Source organism: Dermacentor silvarum, chromosome 2 (assembly GCF_013339745.2).
Source record: "Dermacentor silvarum isolate Dsil-2018 chromosome 2, BIME_Dsil_1.4, whole genome shotgun sequence".
Taxonomy (NCBI): domain Eukaryota; kingdom Metazoa; phylum Arthropoda; class Arachnida; order Ixodida; family Ixodidae; genus Dermacentor; species Dermacentor silvarum.
The window spans coordinates 137,991,820-138,013,103 of NC_051155.1; the positions used below are offsets into that span (position 1 = coordinate 137,991,820).

Genomic DNA, 21,284 nt, shown 5'->3' on the forward strand with positions numbered 1-21,284 from the left:
TGCGTAGTGTTTTCCAACGTAAAGGTATCGCAGCTGTTGTTTGAGATGGCTGCTCTGTCATCGGTGGTGTATCGGATCTGCAGTGTTGCAAACACGGTCAGCGCCGAGAAACGCTCGCTTTTTTAAACCCAGCGCGATGGCATTTCTTCATCACAAGCACGGCACACTAAATAGTTGCAACCCCTTCCTGCGTTCGAAGTTTAATTTCCTAACTGCACACAGGAGCCATCACCCGCCAAAATGCGATTGCTGCGCTGTCGTTACTATATATCTATCTGCGATCGCTGTTAGCTCAGCAGCAGAGTTAATCGGCAAGCACATCGAAGAGAACAACACACTCAAACTCTGCGTACACATGCGAACGGAGGCACCTTCACTGGGCAAGCGACGACAAGCGATGAATTGTGTCACTGGGCAGCGCGCTCTTCATTGCAATGCATCGCGGAGGCTTCCCGCTCGCAGATAAACGGGCGCATTTTCACTGCGCTGCGTCACTATGGACCCTAGAATACCGCACAGCCATTTTTCAGTGACAAACGTTGCTCCCGTCGTTTCAGTTGGTAAAGCGGCGGCCTTAATAGCCGCCTAAGTGAAGCACCTGCGGTGAACAACCATGCCGTAGCGCTGCGTTGCCATTCCCCTAATAGTCAGGAAATGGAAAGATCATTGTCATGACTGACTTTATCAAGGATTAGAGTGCCTCGATGCACGCGGGCATCAAGGCACCCTATCAAGGATAGCACTGCAGTGCCCCTGGCGACTGCTCACCGTATGAACTCCCTCGTGCGTGCGACCCTCTAAAAGGTATCCGCTTGTAAGCTTTCGCTTTACTGTCGCCACTCGCGGCAAAAAAGTGCAAAATTTAATAATTCGCTCGATCTCTGTTTGTCATCAAACATTTATGGCATTCCAAACGAAAAACAGATACTTCAAGAAATAAAGTGTTTCTTATTTTATTTGTTGTATTTGAACGTAATCGATTGAGGGAAAGTGTAGGCGCAACAATGCACCGCATGTGCCCTGTTCGCATTCGACGGAGGATAGAAAGATAATGCTCGAAAGAGGAGGAACGCCCTTTACTCGCCCTAGAAAGGCGTGGCAAGTGGCTCACGGCAAGTGTGCAGATAGACAGCGGTACAGTCATGGTATTGCTAAATGGTGATAATACGTTGATAACAATACGCAGCGCTGGCGCGTTTTGCTGCGCAGTCTTCTGTGCTTGAAGCACGGAATCACTGTGCCGCGCAGGGTGCGCTCATGTTGTCATACGCGGCTTTATCTCGACATTTCTTTTTGCCTGCTGTTCTTGCACGTTCTTGCTATCTCCGTTCACTGAATGCCGTCGAGCAAACTCGGGTGAAACTCGTGCGAACGAGAAACTCGGCGCATCCTGCATAGCACCCCTGGTGTTTGATTATGAATGGCAGCACGATCGAAGCAGAAGTATTAGAGAACTCGTAGTAATGGAAGCTTGAAACAAAAAAAAAAGTAAGTTCTGCGTACACCCAGGAAGATGGAGAGATCGGGAGAGGGGGAGGGGGTGGGGGGCGTTAAGCTTCGGACCAGGACACTGACCAGGGCCAGTTCGTTTGTCGACTGCAACTTTTGTTTTTCTATAAAACACCGTAATGGCTCCCTTCGAAGAATTTTGCTAAAGCCAGGTGGATGGCACTTTCTTCATATATGTGAAGCTTTCTCCTCACTGCATATATTCGCAGGACTTATGTAAAAAATTTTTGTTGGGATTTCAGTGGCATATATCAGTGTTTAGAGTGACTGGTTGGTGTCTTGAGGTGTTTCAACAGCGCGCACAAAGCGGTGTACCACTTTCCATGCCACTTTGATTCCGAAGGGAACACCAAAGGACTGAATGAACGGATAGAAAACGAAAATATAGTGACCCTGCGTTACAGATGAACCTTACTCTGAACCAGTGACCCTGCGTTACAGATGAACCTTACTCTGAACCACGTTCTCTTTTTTTTCTTTTTTTTAATGCCTACAATCTTTCTTTGGAAGCGCTAAGGTAGCAAACCGGACTTTTTTTCTAGTTAGCATCCCTTCTTTTTATTATGTTCTCACTCTCGCTCTAAGGTCCGTTGCAAGGAACAGTGCACACTTATGCAGTTTTGTGTTTTGTATGCATGCAAATGTATGTTGTGTCATGTTTGATTTATTACTTATGTAAGCAACTTTTGTACCCAACCCTGCAATGTTTCGCACTAAGACAGAAGCAGTGTTGTACGGAACGGCGTTCCTGGAACTAGTTCCTTTTGGGAGGAACGGAGGAACGCCACCGTTCCGTTAAGAGTCGGTGGAACTGTAACGGTAACTCGTTAGGTTTACGAAGGAACGGCAGAGGGAACGGCGTTCCTTCTGTAAACGTTCTACGGCATGGAACAGACGCACGCACGTACGCAGCACATCATGCAGGGCGGATGGGCGACCGCGGGAGATGCAAAGACGTACCGTACCGCTTGTCTGTCACGTGACGTGCATTTTCTTTCGTTAGTTCGCCTTTATATTTTTTTATGACAAGGCTTCAAGATTGTCAGGTGACGCTCCCTCCTGTAGTTTCTTTCCTCCATGCCGGCCTGTCGGACACTAACAGCGAGATGTAGATCTTGCCGAGTTCAAACAAGGGCCTTTACTAAATTGTGAATATCTATTCTGGACATTTCTTTTCCCACTCATACGGCAATATTGAATCAGCATTCATTAAACGCCAATATATTGTTCCTTTCGATACGGTTTCTTGTGCTTGATCATCGCTATGCATACGTAGCATTAGTCGAGCGTATTCTTTAGCGCAACGACCAATGGTTCTTTGAGCGCATCACTGGGGTATAGTTTCGCTCACGGAAGCCTCAGGTAACCGCATATTGAAAGAAATGGCTTCCTTAGCGAGTTACCTAAACTTTTCCTTATCTGCGTTTCTTTAGTCCGTTTTCTTGGGCCGATCCCGAAAATAGTGCAGTAAATATAAGCCGATCTCGAAGGTAGTGCCGTCTAAATATGTGGGCGGATCCCGAAGATATAGCAGTCAACAAATTCAAGCAGTCCGACGCTCTTCCTACTACCGTCACGCGTTAAGTGATGAGATCAGAGGGGGGCAAATGCCCTCATTTTTGGTTTTCTTCCTCATGCTCAAGACACAAGTGACGTACTCAATTCACTCTCATGTGGAAAAATATTCCGGCTCTCCCAGGCCTATAAAAAAATTACCTTCCCTCTCCCCACCCTCATCCTGACGTTGAAAAGGCTACAATCCTTATTGTACCGTCGGTTTCCTACAATTACAAATGAACCATTTACTCGTCCCGTGAGCTTAGTTTACAAATATGATTGCTTGCCGTGCAATTTTAATTGTCGTAGCATGCCACACTGCTTTGCTTATAGGGGTATTGACTAAACCATAAAGCTTATACATTGTTATCATCGGCATGCACTAATTAGCCGAATAGAATACGTGTCCAGCCATAAGTATGCTTGCTAATGGCATGAAGCTTAATTTTGTTTAGAATGTGTAAATATGGTTAACTAGATAGAGCGTGAATGTATTCTATGCTGAGTTGCTGACATATTCCTAATTAGGTGCTAGCGATGTTTGTTTCTTTATTTTTTTAATGCAGGAAATTTCACCCCAGTTGCTGAGATTTCAAAGCGGTGAGCTTTGTGGAATTCGTGATTGAATATTAATCAACTGCCTGTTATACTAATCAACTACCCTGTTGTGCTTATTCGAGAGAATCAGCACAACAGCACGAGAGGTTAAGCTAAAGCACTTAAGTTGTATGTTTACCGTATATAAAGTCTCTCGACCACCGCTGCTATGTGCCAGCCGAAGCATAAAACAAATCAGTTTTAGATGCGAAGCAGCTTATGGCGGGGGCTTTGTCCGTCCCTCCGTCCCGCGGCGTCTCACACCCCCACAGCGCATGCGCGTCCCCTCCCCCTCTCTCTCCTCTCCTACGCTCCTCCCTTTCTCTCCTCTAGGAATCCGGAGCGGCGCGCACAACAGGTAGGGCGACAGCTGCATACTCTGCTGGCGGCGCCACGGTAGTTCAGCGGTATGAAAATGACGGAGCGCGCGCGCCTCATTCTCTCTCCTGTGCAGCGCCGCGATGAGCGCTCGGGCCGCTGCCGCGAAACCATCTCCCGCTCAAGCTAACCATCTCCCTGCTGCTTCGCATTCACACATGGTTCCCTTTAGCGGGACATGGAGTAATGTGTTGTTATGCTGTAGTCGAGCTCTTGCAATAATAACGTAATGATTTTTTCTCTGCTTTTTGATGTTTCATTCACTAGGTCAACAAACGCTATCAATGCCTGAAAAGTATCAAACCTCACGTTCTTGTCCCTCTCTAATCAGAGCAAGAAAAGGCGAATTCCAGAATGTTTAGTGCGGATGAAGGAGCGTGCTGAACTGTGGTAATCAGTGGACAAAAGAAGAAACGTAGGAGTGACGCCATTAAATACGTCACTGTTCCCACTTTCGTTGCTGCTACAGCTCCAAATCGCGAAGTTTAGCTACAGCTAACATCAACAGCCATTGATGGCTGAGATCTAGTGGGCTTCTAAGTACAGTTCTCACGGAATGAAACGCAACAGGGAGCATTTAGTAGAACTCTGCATATGTGCAAGTACTCGAGCGTACCATGTCATGTCACTAGAAATCTGGTCACCAAAGGTGATGCGGACTTTGATCTAAGTGTACGCTTCAAAATGACGTCGATGCCACAGGAACTGCAGATGGTGGAAACTAAAGCAGGCGCTTTAGTTGGCCCAAATTTGACGCGTTTCATTCCGTGAGCACCATCTGAGTTCGAGAGGCTTCCTGACAGTGCGCTTCAAGATTTCAGACCTTAAGGCAATCACGCATACGATCTGGGTGACTTCTCTGCACTTCAGCAATAATAAGCACGTCTTCCTCATTTAGCCTCACATCGTCATCGTCACCCCCCCCCCTCACCCTCACAATGTCCCCCTTTTCTCAGTTTCACCCTCAACAATTTTCTGAGGCAGATCCTCACCTCACCCTGACCTCACACGGTGAGGGTGAGGGCAGATGAGGGAGAGGAGGCCATCGTGAAGGTGCGCATGTCTGGACGCAGTAGAGTGCCGTGCGCAGTGAATCCGCTTCATTCTCACCTACAACTCGCACAGGAAGACATTGTCCTTGATATGCACGAAACTATAGGTCGAATCACCTTCCAGCTTATTTCACTTTTGTTTTGCTCTTTTTCTTGACAGAATGGGCAGAATGGCGGCACCGACATGGTGCAGTTGGCACAATCCTTGTTGCTGACGGGAAGAACGCCGGAGGAGGCGCAGTACCTGAGTTCCAGCGTCGGCGACGCGCTCGTTGGGGCACTCGTGGCCGTCGCCAAGCAGAGGCCTCCAGACCCCGTGGCCTTCGTCGCCTCTTGGCTAAAGCAGAATCAAAAGGTCCAGGACCAGCCAACCACCAGAGCTCCGAACACCACTATACCAGTGAGCACGACGCAACGTACCGCCGCCATCAGAATTAACCTGAACAATGAAGAGACGTTTAATTTCATTTGATCCCATTTATTTGCTTTCGGGCCCCGACGTGATTACAGAAACGACTGGGATTTAACAAAATTGTATACGCGAGTTGACTTAGTTACAAAATTACCAAGGTGATTATCCGAGTCTCCGCAAGAAATTTCACATGTAGAGATATAAAGATAAAAGAAAATTTATTTTACTATTTACAAACTATCATGGCACAGTATGGCAAGTAGTCCAGCCTAAAAGCACTCCATTGTTTTGTTCCTGTCATTGATGATTGTCGTCATTGTCGTTGTGCTCGTAGACCACTGTAACAATATGTTTTGTAACGTTGCCTTAAGTTTGCAGTGTCTGGGGCGGTGATGACGGAAGCAAAAAGGTGGTGTCTCAGTGCAGATTTGCTTTCCGAATAAGAGTCATGAAAAAATGTCACAGTTTCGCCCGAAAGTCGAAGTATCGATTGCGACTGCAAATTAGTAGACAACTGTACGAAGTTAGGACATTAGTTTTATCGGCTGTATAAACTTGTAAACGTTCGCTTACTAACTAAACTAACAAGCACGGTGTCACGCGTGCACAAGTTGACAGGAACACATCTCGCTCGATGACCGCGGAAACTCGCTGTCAACACGCTGGAGTTAGGAAGCGCCGCAGCAGCAGCGAGCGAATTGACCTTCTTGCTCTCTCGCTTCAGCGCGAACTAAACGTCGAAAGCACAGCGCATACGAAGCTACCGGCAGCCGGCGAGGCATACTTTGTCCACATCGCAGATTGCTTGGAAGATGAGGCCCGCGCGGGCGCACACTTTATGCACGTCGCAGATCGCTTTCAAGATACGTCACCCGCGCGGCCGCACCGTAAGCAGCAGATGCAGAGCAGAACGCCCTCCCTCGGCTTATACCCGCGCCTCGCACGCGAAAGAAGACGGCGCGCGAGATTGAGTAGCGATCGTGGGCTGACCCTCGCAAGCTTTCACTCGCACATACAGCGCATGGCGCGCGGCGACGATGTTATCGTGTTTGGACTTTATACGAAACATCACAGCGACGACATAAATGCGCTTGGAGTGTCCATATAATTGCTATCGCAGTAATAAGGTTGTTCTGGAACACAGGCACTCAGGCAATCACGGCGCGAGTCTCCGTCGTCTTCTTCAACGTGCCACGGAAAAAGCATAACAGCGTGTCCGCTTCCTGAAAATTGTTACAGAAGTTTCGTTCTGACGGCGCTTCAGCTGCGCCCACTGCCGACGGCTCGTTGCAATGCAGTTTCGAAGCTCGCGCTCAACTGCTCCTGCGAGCTGATTCGAGACGCAAAGCGGAGATGCGCACCAAAATGGCGGCACTCCCGGCTTCAAAAAAAGAAAAGAAAGAAAAAACGCGACGTCAGGGCCTCTCCTTTTTTTTTTTTAATTCTTTCCTCCATACTGCTTGAACCGATGTACTTACCATACGTCGCCGAGGTGCACTGCATGAAATGCGAGCCACGACGGCGCCGCGTCTCGAAAAATCATTCCATGCGGTCTCTTCTCGTCAACTGCGCACGCGCGGACACGTTTACACTTATCTTATCAGCTCTTCCTCGTCGTATCTCATCGAGGTCCCGGATAAACCCGCAGGGGTAACTCAGAGGGTCTATGACATTTCGCTTCCGAGCACGAGACCGCGGGTTTGATTCCCGACCCCGGCGGCCGTATTTCAATGGATGCGACAGCGCTCGCGTACTTATAGAATTTGGTACACGTTAAAGTACACCAAATAGCCGAAGTTAACTCTTAATTGTAACGTGCATACTTGCAGCCTTTGGTACACGTTAAAGTACGCCACTGGTGGAAGTTAACTGTAACGCGGACTTGTAGACTTTGGTCGAAGTCAACTCGTAACTGCAACGTGTACTTACAGAATTAGGTACGCGTTAAGGAGCACCAAATGGTTGAATTTAACTCGTATCCGTGCTTTACGCCATCTCCCATGGCCTGAACTATGAGCCTAAACGTCCAATTTCTTGGGCGTTAAGCGGATAAACCCTGTCAATCAGCCCGCGAGTGCCTTTCAGAGCGTTACACAACAGTGCTGCCAACAGCCTCGAACCGCATGTTGTTTTATATAAATGTTCGGAATCGGACAAACATCCTCTTGTAAAATTACAGTAGCCTGTTGCATTGGGCTGGTTGGTACATTAGTGAACTTGAAGGAAACAGCGGTAAAAACAGGACAATGACGAGAGAAGAAACACGGCACTGCGCTGTGTTTGTCTGCTTTCGTCACTATCCTGTTCTTAGCGCGGTTTCTTTCAAGTTCCTTGTAAAACAATACCGAGTGGCAACTTACGCGATATTTTATAGGTTCTCATACTTTCCATATTTTACCCCGATGGAGATGAAAAAAAAAAACTTTTTTTTTCGTGTCTCGAGTTCAGCTTACTCCGAAGGAAAAGCAGATGTCTAAAATTAAGTGTCGTTTGCCTCTGTACTTCTCGTTTTTTGCAGGCGGTGAACTCGAAAAACCGAGACAACGAGGTAGCGTCCAGAGCAAACACTATTTCGTCTTCAGCGACAAGGTAAAACGCAAGGAGAAAGCGGATTCGCCGGCTCAAGTTCTCGGATACCGAATTGACGCTGAGCTCGCTATTCAGTTGCTCCCTGTTTATTTGTAATATTACTGTGCTTTTACGGGCCGTCAACACTGCTATCATGAAACTGCAGCTGATAATGGATGTTCCTAGTGTAGCTTATATACGGCGGGCATGGACGCAGGGCGTGCTATAATTTAATTCTACGCAGCGGGGGGAAGTTCAGCTGTGTTATCCCGAGTTATCTTATTCGTGATTCGCGCACCTTTCTTACTGATAAAGCCCTCGCAATTTTTCGACCAATCAAATTAGCTGAACATCGCTTACGGTTCGCTCCGCTTACGTGTCACGCGCCCAGTCACTGCAAGGAACCGTGCGCGCTGTGGCTACGCACACCATAGCGTTCCTGTTATAAGTGGTTTTGTGCATAAATCGTAAGGATACACTGGCCTGAGCGGAGCGGACTGTAAGCTAAACTATTTTGGGGCATTTAAAGCACGCAGAGCGCGATACCTAATCAGCTCCATTTGAACGTACGTTCGCATGCTCCCAGAAGAAGTCACGTGCTAGTACTTCGATTCGGAGCATCGCTGGAGCGGATCGCCATTGCGCGTTATACCAAACGGCTACGCTACAAAGCCCTGTTAACCACTTCAACGTTCATGATTTGTTCAGCGGTGTATACGCCGAATTTGCACTCGCGGAAACGTGCCACTTCGAAACGCTTTGCACTATCGCACTCGACTAATTTACGTGCGAGTGATTAGCAAAGCTCGTCACTGGGCCCCCAGGCTGGTGATCAACCTGTTTTATGGCAAGCGCGAACGAAACAGCCTGGTGATGAGCCGAAACGAGAGACTGGAGCGAAAAATGCATTTAATGAGCTTGATGTTTTAGACATTCGTGTAGGGTAAAAATGTAGATAGCCCGTTTGTACGCACGTTTTTACGGTGGTGGTGATGTGTGTACAGCCTGACGCGTAGGAATCGAAGTACGCGGTATTTTTTCACACGAGTTTCGCCTTAGTTTCTGTGATGTGTGAGCGCGCACCGTGTTTTTAACAATACCCCAGGTACTTTGGTGAACGCGCACTTAATCTTGACTCAGGTTCAACGTTTTTATTTGTAGTAATGTCTAACGAAACCATAGGTGATATTTAGAGCGTTTCGGGCACTTTTTGTAATGAGGTATCATGAGTGTTGTGTTTCGCTAAAGGGCGCCCTTTGGATAACCCATCAGAAGTTTGTCCGCATATTTAGGTACGTAATTCTGATTATTTCTTTCACTGCAAACCAAATATAGCAAAAAAAAACGAAATTTCAAACAGCACGTTTCGGGAAGTTAACCTAAACATAGAAAATCTACATTTATTTGCCATCTGTCAGGCGACTGTTCAAGGCTGATTGGTGTTCAACACAGTGTAGTTAATGTCTTCTGAAGCGCCTTGAGACCATGGGAAACGGAACACTTAGTTCGTTGGTTCGGCCCTTTTTATCATTTGCCTGAGTTTCGTCTGTGATCGTTATTCTTGAGTTGCGTAGCACTTTGTTTATTCAGTGCCTGCCGTTTGATTCGTACGAGGTGCATGCATTGCGATGATGTATGTTTGGTTGTGAGTAGATTAGCTATTCGACCGGCTTCTTCTGTAAACCCTTTTCTCAACAATATTGTGTCAATAAAGAAACCGTTGTAGACTGGTGGAGTTGTCTCTTTCTGTCTCAGTTTCTCTTTCGCGAACTCTGAGTAATCTTTACAGTCTGAGCAATGCTCAAGCAGGGCCATATTTGCTCCATAGAAGCGCACTTTAAGTTTGTTTTTAGTATGCTCGTTTGAAATTATTTCATGCGTTCTGTTTGCGCTATTTCAATTCTTTTCTGCTGTAGTAACTCAAAAGAGAAACTCCACAGCTACGGGTCTTTTTCGTTGCTTTGCTAGCTAGGAGCTTTTGGTTCTTTCATATGGCCGCATCTGTTCTGTTATTACGTTACGAGTTAAGTCGTTCGTTTTTCTTTTATGCTTTTAGTTAGCTTTAGTTTGAGTTCCAACATACTTTTTTTTACTCTATTGATATGTTGCATTAATTATGCATTTTTTGTTTCTATCAGTTCACTGAGTGTTTATTTCCATTTATTTTTTAGGCTTAAGCAAGAAATAATTCAACACGAACATCGCAAACATAGAACGGTCTATCATGACTTTATTTTGGGCGTCCTTGCCTCAAAATACCGCCCTATATTGACGCAGTAGCGCCAAATCTTTGTCTGCTTCCACACGAGTGACTGAGTGATAGTCGTCCTGCACCGTTGCACAAATTGTAGTAACGTGATTGAAACAGGGCCTTCAGATGCGAATTCACGTTGCTATGCAATGCAAACTATATGCCTCACAATGAAGCCTGTAATCTAGGAATTTTGACTTGAAAGAGTGTGAAACCGACTGTTTTGTTACCTGCGATTCTAGTTATCACTCTTTTAAAGAAAACGGCGCACAAAGGTGATGGTTGATATACTAGGAACATTAAGACAGAATCAGCGCGATCAAGACACACACACACTACGCTGACAATAAGGGTCGTTAGTCTTTTCAACTCTTTCTTAGCTGGGGCGTCGTACTTGTTGCTATTTTATTTGTGACACCACTTAAAGAGCTGCAGCTTCCACGTATGAAAATCCATGCCAAGACGGGTATCTTGGCAGCTTTTTACATTTATAACATGCGTCGCAGCGCCAAAAGAATACGTCTTCGAAATATACGGTTGCGGAAAAAATGTTACTAAGCTGGTAACGCATTACCACTGCTGTTGCACAGCCGGTGAATGCCATGTGCGCGTGCAGGGTGCTTTGTAACTAACGCTGGCGAAGCTAACACATGGTTAAGGCGTCAAAGTTAGCTTTAGCTCTGTGACAGTGCGCTAAAGCATTTTAACAAAACAAGTCGCCGATGACAAGGACCGTGAAATAATCCACTCGGCATGCACTGCGGTTCACGAAGACGCCAGCAGCGAGGGTGCGACCACGTTCACGCTGTCATGACGGAGGGTTTGAACAGTAAAAAAAAAAAGAAAGTGTCGTGTGAAGCGTTACATTGTTCTCGGATACCGTTCATTCGTGAGAAGCAACAGCAGATTTGCCCGATTTAATGAAAGAGAAAGCGTTTTTTGAAACCATACCTAAAATAGAACAGTGCAAGTGAACCGTGCAAGTGTACTCTTTCTATAGGCATATCTGTGAATACATACGCTGATCAGTGAAATTATGAGTAGCCCGGTTGCCACTCTCTAGTAATTTTCATGTTTTCCTTTTCTTTCTGGCTAAAATAAGCACTACAAGGGCTACGCTAAACTGCCACCTGCACTTAACTTTTCTGAACCCCAGAAACGCTGCGACAAAAAAAAAATTTGGGTGCTTGTTCTGAATGACTCAGTCACTTAGCTCCTCGTTTTAACCCCTTTCACAAGAAAATTCACACAGAAATCAACACGTCACTTGTAAGCGATCAGATCGAAAGTGAAGTCCTGCTTCGTGCCGGAAACAAACCTTTCATAAGATAGGAACAGCATTGCGTTTGAGAAATAAGTAATTACACACTGTAAACAGGGGCCAACTAAAACAGACAACAACAATGACATAGCAGTGCACGCACGGTGTTCGCATGCATTGAGAAAGAGCACAATGAACGGCAAGAAAGTTAACCAGACAGACGTCCGATTGGCTGCCCTGCACGGGCAAAAGGGGGTGAGGAACTGAAGGAAGGAAAGAAAAGGCGAAAGAGAGAGAAAGTTCACGCGCGCCTTAGCTGACGCATGGGCTCTATAAGAATGTTCTCACCTGCGTTAATTTCAAGAAAGTCAATAAAGTGTGATATGGTGATACATTAAATTCACACTTCCATAAATCGGGCCCGACGTAGGCTTTGTTTCCAAGACCGCACCAGAAGTGAATAGCAGAGAAACACACGCACTTTTGGAAGAGGAACAAATGCACATCTGAAATTTTAGAAGTAGCGTTAACATAAGGTAATTTTTCGCGGAAGATTTCGGTGACTGGGGCCCAGCGCAAAACTTTCTGGTTTCTAGCGACGACAGCCTGAGGAGAGCGGGCTTCACAAACCCATTCTCAGAGGAGGCTGCCATCGAGGAGACGGAGCACTACATGGACGACTACACCCGGCTAAAGGTGAGACGGGAGAAAAATGACACAAAACATTGCGATTTCGCACGGATGGCTAAGGCGCATCGAAAATGTACTAGAACTAACTTGCGGTACAATTGACAGCAGGACGACTAAGGCGGCATTCACACCGGTGATTAATAAAGCTCGCGCGACCAATTTCATCGGAAACGGTCGCTTTGGTGTCTAAAAGCGACTATTTTCGTTAAGTCGCTCACTGTCCGATTTTTCAGTTCTGTGACTGGAGTCCCAACGCTTGTTGGACCAATCAGCGGCTCAGTAGCAGGACGTCGGTATACGCTGACGCTTATTACGTTCCGATGGTGGTGCGAGCAGACGGTGTGGCGGTTGGTATGTCGAGCTCACCGGTGTGAACAGCGATCGCAGTCAGTAACTCTCCAGTCGCGCGGTCGGTCGCACGACCTCTTTCAATCGCCGGTGTGAAATGTCCCCTTATTCACTCATGCGGCGTGATGAAAGCGTCGCAAAGGATGGTAAAACAACAAAAAGACAGATAAATGTAGGTCTTGATATTTTACGTTTGAATCTGTCTATTTCGTGCCTGTGCTTGGTCTGGTCTGGCACGGTATGGTCCAGAACAGAGCTTGTGTTTCTCTAGTCTGCACGCCTGTCTCGCTTTTACACTGTTTTCATCATGTTCTTGGCGTCACGTAAACAACTTGCTGAAGACTTATGAGCACATTTGTGATTGCGATGCATAGTTCATATAGCGTTTATTTTCGACAAAACCTCTTAATTTAATGTTCGCTCATGTTGTCTTGAGTCGTCTATACTCGATTCATTCACCGCCGAGTTTACCCGGACTTAATAAAGCGCAAGGGTGGTTGTAGGTGCGCGTGCGTCAGCTTCAGAACACGCGCTGTAAGTTACCCGGCTTGAGAAAAGCTTTCGGTTTCGTTGCTTTCGTCTAGCTTTAGGACAAATAAGTTATTACATGAGCATTTGCGAGTGATCTTTGTGACCACTTCATCTCTGAAATCATATCCGAAACGCAAGGCAAGTTCTCGGTGACCGCGATCACCAGCTTCACGCAGGTTACGCAGGGAAAAGGGGGAAAAAATGTGAAAAGTCGGGTGATTTGTATACCGGCGTTGCTTGTTAAAATATGTCAGTTTCTCACTCGACAGTGTACATGCATGGTCGCATTTCTAGGCTCCAGTGTATACACGCAGTCAATAGCGAGCCCTCTTGACATCTAACTTTCATCAAACTAACGTTCATCAAATGGGGTAGGAAGGAGCACCACAGTTCGCGTGTGTTCTGTTGCATTTCTATGCAGTGACACACCACGCACTATATGCAACATTTTTGTTTTCGCGACGTCAATGTGACTGCTTTTTTTTTTGTTTCTCCCTTCACAAGCATACAGCCGCGAAGAACCAGCGCTTCGCCATTACAATTCCGGCACAAAGCCAATGAATGATGCAACCGATCGAATATCGAGGAGCGTGTAGCTGCGATCGCGATGCAAACTTTAGGGTGAAAGGAAATTTCTGGGTAATTTTGAACTGACGCCTTGTTGTTTTAACATGACGTTCAGCGATAAGCGTATGGGAGAGGAACTGTAACGTTTGGACACTGCGGTTATGGACGCATGCGCGTTCGCATGACTTCACTTAACATAGCACGCAAAGTGCCTCAGGAATTGACGAACGCATGTCATGCATCGCTTTGTACTTTAGGAGCAATAAGAAACACGTATTAGTTTGTGCACGCTCAAGTTGTTTCGGGGACTGTTCACGTACGCTGCACACACTGCTGCCAACCTCTCAAGTCAGCTTTCCCGTAAATCGCATGAAGAAATTCCTGATATTTTGTTAGTATACAGTCGTCCACTTTGTCAGTATGTTTTTCGTAAAGATAAACTTCTTTTTTTTTTGTTATCTGAACATACTGCAAATTTATAGCTTATAAGTTTATTTCCAAGCTCGTTTTTGTAACTTTAAATAACGGGGTAAGGAGGAAGTAATTTTTGACATCTGGAGCAAGAATGATGATGAACGCTAATCGCTCGGAGCAAGGCCCTGCATTTAAAAGGTAGTTCGTAAATCTCTCCGTATGAACCATGCCCTTCTCATGTTTCAGTTTAGCACCCGATGACGTTATAATGGTGCTACGTAAGGACAAATAACCAGTCAAGCTCCATGATGTATAGCTCTATCAGGCCCGTAACCAGGAATCTTTTTTGGGTGGGGGGCACTTGCCGAAGGCCTTGACTATTTGAGGAAAGCACCTATTTTTCAGTAATTCATTTCGGTAAAAATTGCAGTATGTAAATTATGTGACTCTTTAAATACTCGCAGAAAAGGGGGGGAGGGGAGGAGGCGGAAAGGTCGCAGTGGCGGCAAAGTCGGGAGCGCAGTCGCCCCACTCTGTTTATCGGGCGTCGACTGTAGGGCACTGCTCTGTTGTGATGCTCCGAGTCGCTTACGTGGCGGCCCGTTCGGCCAATGTACTCAGCGCCGTAGGATATGGGCACGGAAAGATCTGCTCAGTCTTGCACACGGGGAGCAGCTGTCGACAAGTTTTCTTCCGTAGCGGGGTGGCGGGAGCCCAGCTGGAGAACCCCCCCCCCCCCCTCTGGCTACGAGCCTGAGCTCTATATTCCTGCTGGAGGAAATTGAGTGCGTGAAAAGTGTGGACATTGAAGAGCAGTGTGCAGATTTGTAAAAGTTTGGGATTAACATTGATAGTGGTTATTCGAAAGGGAGAGGTGTACATTTTTGAGGAATCATTTATTGGCTGTAGGCAGTGCAAACAACGTCCCAAGTTCAGCGGCAACGTCAGATTGACAGCAGTACCGAAATTTTGAGCACTTTATTATGTTAGTGCCCGTTGTCCCGAAACATCATTGTGCTCGTTGACTAGCGCGCGAAAAGCCTATAGCATGCTTCTCAAGGCATCGAGCAAGACAGTGTATGGTGGTGGTGCATTCAATCGAGCGATCGTTATCGGAAATATGAATGAGAAGATGCATGAAAGCGAAAACACAACATGAACAACACACGTACATCTGGCACTGCATAATTTGTTTTTAAATCCGCAACAGTCAGCATCAGCAAGTGCCAATTCGTCGTTTCTCCAATCAGTGACAAGGAGCTAATTCACAGTATTGGAAGTGGTATCACCCCGTCTCTTACAATTTCTCTCTACTCGTTGCAACATTATGTTTAGGACGGGAAAAAATACAGATGCTCTTTAATCTGATTAGGATTCTTAGGGTACTTCACGAAATTTCTAGGGGATATCAATGAATGAATGAATGAATGAATGAATGAATGAATGAATGAATGAATGAATGAATGAATGAATGAATGAATGAATGAATGAGTGAGTGCGTGCGTGCGTGCGTGCGTGCGTGCGTGCGTGCGTGGGTGCGTGCGTGTACGAGGTATGTTCAAAAAGAAACCGAACTTTTTCTATAGCAGCTTTATTGCTTATTCTACATTTTAAGCACTATCTCGCTCAAAGTAGTCCGCTCTACTGGCAATACATTGTTCCCAACGTTTCTTCCACTTCTGGAAAGCCTCCTGGAACGCAGTTTCTGGGATGGCGTGCAGGTCCCTTGTCGCATTGTCCTGAATCTCCTCCGTAGTTTGGAAACGACGTCCTTTCAACGTGGTTTCAAGTTTGTGAAACAGGAAGAAGTCTACTGGGGCTAGGTCCGGAAAATGCGGTGGATGACGCACAACTGGAGTGCGATGTCTTGCTAGATAGCTGCTGACAAGGAGCGACGCGTAAGCCGGCTCATTGTCATGATGCAATTTCCAAGTCTGGTTTTCCCACAGTTCAGTTCTCTTACTGCACACAGCATTCCTCAAGTGCGCTAAAATTCCTGGTAGACTTCCTTGTTTACCATTTTTACACGTGGTACAAATTTGTGATGGACAATGCCTTTGCAATCGAAAAACACAACCAACATCACCTTGATCTTTGACCAACTCATGCATGCTTTTTTTTTTGAATGAGGGGGACCCTTTGCCCACCCACAGCGACGACTGCTCCTTCGTTTCAATATCATAGCCATAAACGCCTGTCTCCCCACCTGTGCAGTGGTTCCTGGCTGATTTCAACACGAGTCTGTTTCTGACCATCAGTCAACAAACGCGGGACAAATTTTGCAATGACAAGACGAATCAAAATTTTCTCCCTCAAGATTTGATGGCATGATCCGACGCTGATGCCCACCTGGTCAGCAACTTCTCGAGCAGATAAACAATTATTTCCACGAATCACAGCAGGAACTCTGTCGACACGGTCATCATCTGTTGATGTGGAAGGTCGTCCAGGCTTGGGATCGCCTCCGACCGACATTCTGCCGTGTTCAAAACGCTTAAACCACTCATAGCACTACGTGCGACTCGTAAAGTTCTCCCCGTATACTTGGATAAGCAATTTAAATGTACCTGTGAAGGTTTTGCCAAGTTTGAAGCGAAATTTCATACACACACACGCAAGCACACACACACACACACAAACACGCACACACACTCACACACACACACACACAGGCACGCGCGGCACGCACGCACACATACACACACACAGGCACGCGCGGCACGCACGCACACATACACACACACAACACAACACACACACACCACACACACACACACCACACACAACACACACACACACACACACACACACACACACACACACACACACACGTTGTTCTTCAAGCTCTTTCATTGTCACTTTGGCACTAATCCAACGAACAGCTTGTGCACGTGCTCACTTTAGGGGCTGTAGCTCGCAAACAAACACACAGAGCGAAACGCAGCATATGGCAGTTTGTTGTCTAAACCTGCCGCTACGTGCACTCAATATCCGCAGCGCGCTCCCGCCGCCGGTTGGCGCGCTATTTCAAAAGTTCGGTTTCTTTTTGAACACACCTCGTATGTATGTATGTATGTATGTATGTATGTATGTATGTATGTATGTATGGATGTATGTATGTATGTATGTATGTATGTATGTATGTATGTATGTGTGTGTATGTATGTATGTATGTATGTATGTATGTATGTATGTATGTATGTATGTATGTATGTATGTATGTATGTATGTATGTATGTATGTGTGTATGTATGTATGTATGTATGTATATGTATGTATGTATGTATGTATGTATGTATGTATGTATGTATGTATGTATGTATGTATGTATGTATGTATGTATGTATGTATGTATGTGTGTATGTATGTATGTATGTATGTATGTATGTATGTATGTATGTATGTATGTATGTATGTATGTATGTATGTATGTATGTATGTATGTATGTATGTATGTAACCGTTCTTCCGCCAACCTGGGTCAAAGTGTAGTCCATGGTCGAATGGTTAAAGCATTAGGCTGTGCTGAGGAAACCGAGTTCGAAACCAAACGCTCGAACATCTTGGGTCACTGGATATATGACACTTGGTATGTTCCGCTCATCGGTTAATCCGTTTCATGCCAACTTGTATTACTGAGTATGTGCCACTGCGTATGCGCCGCTCTTCAATGAACCTCTTCGATGCCAACTTGCGTCACTGTATATGTGTCACTCACCAATGGCCAAAAAGAATCACTTGAAATTTACCTGGTGCTTGGGCGCTATCGAAACCGTGTCATATATATTGAGACAAATTTCTCTGAATGTATATTCACACAAGCGCCTCGTGGCGACTTCGTGGCGGCGCTGCTGAAGGACCCAGCGTGCCCCGACTGAAGCGCGAGAGAGGAGCCCGGCTTCATACACGCCTCATATATGACAAGTCTCTGTGGTGCTACTTTGATACATTGCTAATCGCATTGATAATCATTTTTTTTTCGCAGATCACTCATCTAACTCGACTTTCTTTCTGGCGTCATATATGTAGTCTGTGTTCATTGATCGCTGTTGTGACTAAACCTAACGGGGCCCGATCAGAGTTGAAAACTATACTTGCTCTCGACAATGTACAGATGTGAAACAGCTGCCTGACATGATGCTTTCAGGTGGAGTAACTCACTCGTTTCAACAATGGTACTTTTTTGCGTGCACGAAAAAGGTGAAGTTAAATGCAGGTTGAGCTCAGCAGAGTCCACAGAAGGTACACGTGTTGCATCAATATTGATACTCCTAACAAGACATGTTAGTCACAGACAGATGAAGACTTGAATTGACTTGAATTCCGCGCGGCGTCTGTTCGCCTTGTTCGTTGTGTAGGACGAAGACGGGCAGACGGTGCTGCACTTCGCCGCCTCGCACGCGCACAGCGAGGGTTGCTTCTACGCGCTCGTGCGCCAGGGTCAAGCGCTACTCGCCGAGAGGGACTGCCGTTACCGGACAGCGAGGGACGTGGCGCGCGAGGCCCAGCAGAGGGACAACGTGCTCGCGCTCGACGCGTTCGTCCTCGACGCCTTCCTGGAGCGCCGAGCGGGGCTGCTGCGCGCGCTGGCGCATCGAGGATACGAGCCACTGCTGCATGCCGCCGACCGCCACGGGCGACACCTGACGGCCGTGCTGGCGCAGTTCCAGATGACCGATATGCAGGCGCTCGTGCACGACATGGACGCATTCTTCGTTGAGTATCCCACCCTCCTCTTGCGATAATTTTGGCATCAGAAGTCGGGGCGGAAACATTAGAAGCAGATGAGGCAGCGCTACCATTGGCCTGCTCCGAGTAAGCCTAATAACAGCTAAAACCACACTAACGAGTTCCAGCCGCATTGGTTGAAGTTCAACTCATGGCTTTCTCCATACTTGGCGTATATAAATGCTAATCGCCATTGCGCATCCTTCAAACAACACGTTTCCGCGTCCGAATACGTATTCAAATGCCATTATCGCCGCCTGTAAAGCGTGCACCACAGCATAAATACTAGTATTGCGGGAGAGCTTATCTTTAGCACTGATTGCTTCGCATATTGCGGAGCCCTTAAAGGCCACCGGCAGTGTTCACAGAGCAAACAATGCTAATAACGAATTTCTCAGCTAGCTGAATAACGTTTTATGTGTATTTCGTTAAACATAGTGTTTCGTTAAACATAAATAATAGAGACAAAACATAGAGACATTTCGTTAAACATAAATAATGTCTCTAAATAACAAACGAGGAGCACCTCCAATGTCTAACAGCGTCGCTAGTAGTGCTATTAAGAACGAAATATAGGAAGTGATGAGGATGAACCGCTGTTTCGTTACAGCGAGGGAGGGAGTGGCGAGTTACGAGAGGTGAGATGGTAGGCAGGGGTGCCTGCGCTGATACCTAAAATCCCATGTTCGTTGTGAGCCTGTCACAAATAAATAAATGAAACAAGGCTGCTGAAAGATCTATAAAGTGCTGCTTCCCTATCGTAGCCTAGCGAAACCACTAGAAGACAATTTCTATAACAAGCGCACGTGGCAAAGCGACTCACGTCTATCTACCTTCTTTATTATGTATTTGTAGAACTTACAAGGCCATGTAAGTCGAGAGAAATTATATGCACTTTTGCTTGGAAGAGACTGGGCACACGCGTTCCGTTCCAATTTGTCAGCAATGTGTCTCTTTTTCTTCCTGGGTTGAGAAGAAGTAGTGTACTTATTCAATTACTCAATTTGTGAATTTTGGGGTGCTGTAGGTCATCTGCGAATCCCATGCAGAAAAGCGCATAGGATTACTCACGAGCTTTCTAGTCTTTTGTGTCGGAAGGAAATTGTGATTTTTTTAGCTAGAATTGGAAATGCACTGTAGTAGCTGAAACTGCTCTCTCCCCGTCTCATGCACACGCAGAAAACCCGCGAGGAGCTCCACGCGTTTGTACGCAACGGATACCTGGAGGGTGTGCAACAACTGGTGAGGCGTGACGTCAGCTTGGTGACTGCCAAGGGCACCAGAGGACGCTGCGCACTGCACGTTGCCGTACTCGTTGAGAACCCTGATGTGGTGCGACACCTGGTCAAAGCATGTCCAGACGCACTTCACGTCGCCGACAACGTGCGTGTCCTGAAGGGGCATTTCCTGAAAGGGCATTATTGTCCGTGGGGGTTCTAGTGTGCGTGCGTGCGTGCGTGCGTGTGTGTGTGTGTGTGTGTGTGTGTGTGTGTGTGTGTGTGTGTGTGTGTGTGTGTGTGTGTGTGTGTGTGTGTGTGTGTGTGTGTGTGTGTGTGTGCGTGCGTGCGTGCGTGCGTGCGTGCGTGCGTGCGTGCGTGCGTGCGTGCGTGTGTGTGTGTGTGTGTGTGTGTGTGTGTGTGTGTGTGTGTGTGTGTGTGTGTGTGTGTGTGTGTGTGTGTGTGTGTGTGTGTGTGTGTGTGTGTGTGTGTGTGTGTGTGTGTGTGTGTGTGTGTGTGTGTGTGTGTGTGTGTGTGTGTGTGTGTGTGTGTGTGTGTGTGTGTGTGTGTGTGTGTGTGTGATGCTCGCGCATCTAAGAGACAAAATCAAATAATAATAATAAGAGACAAATTTGCGATAGCCTTCCTGTTCGTAATAAAGAAAAAAATACAGTAAAGAAGAAAAGACAACTTGCTGCAGGTGGGAGCCGCAACCACAACCTCTGCATGGCGCGTGCGATGCTCTACTAATTGTTAATCCATACAATTTTGGGGGCATTTGCGTACATGTGCTGAACGTAGCCCTGATAGCCGTGCAGCCCTTAATATCGGTGCGTCAGGCTCCCACGGTGACAACGGTTGTGGCTTCCGCTACCACTGGTGGGAAGTTGACAATTCTTCCACTTTTATTTTACTTTTTACTTTCTAAGAATGCGAAGCTAATCGCAAATTTATTCGTTATTCCTAATTCTGCAATTCAATGTTAAAATATGGCTATTTCTCCTATGCTTTCCTTGGATTCGTCATCTGTTTTCTTTATCGTGAAATAGAGGAATTGTTAAGCAACTGCAAAGGACTAATTTTTTTTTTAATGTAGGACTGAGCGATGTTGCTAATCTTATGACGTGGCGTGTTGTGATATAACATTATATCGTGTGACACGTATATGGCGTGCTATGGTATAGTGTTAAATTTAATGATAGGAA

At 46.4% G+C, this 21,284-nt stretch overlaps 1 protein-coding gene across 1 annotated transcript in view; it reads left to right on the forward strand.

Moving 5' to 3' along the window:
- LOC119441824 (uncharacterized) overlaps positions 1–21,284 on the forward strand; it is an 84,619-nt gene that overhangs the window by 61,422 nt on the left and 1,913 nt on the right. The window contains exons 24-28 of the mRNA XM_049662916.1: positions 5,254–5,493; positions 8,024–8,094; positions 12,182–12,281; positions 18,493–18,849; positions 20,042–20,245. Of these exons, the coding sequence (XP_049518873.1) occupies positions 5,254–5,493; positions 8,024–8,094; positions 12,182–12,281; positions 18,493–18,849; positions 20,042–20,245 (972 nt within the window). The remainder of the gene's footprint in view (positions 1–5,253; positions 5,494–8,023; positions 8,095–12,181; positions 12,282–18,492; positions 18,850–20,041; positions 20,246–21,284) is intronic.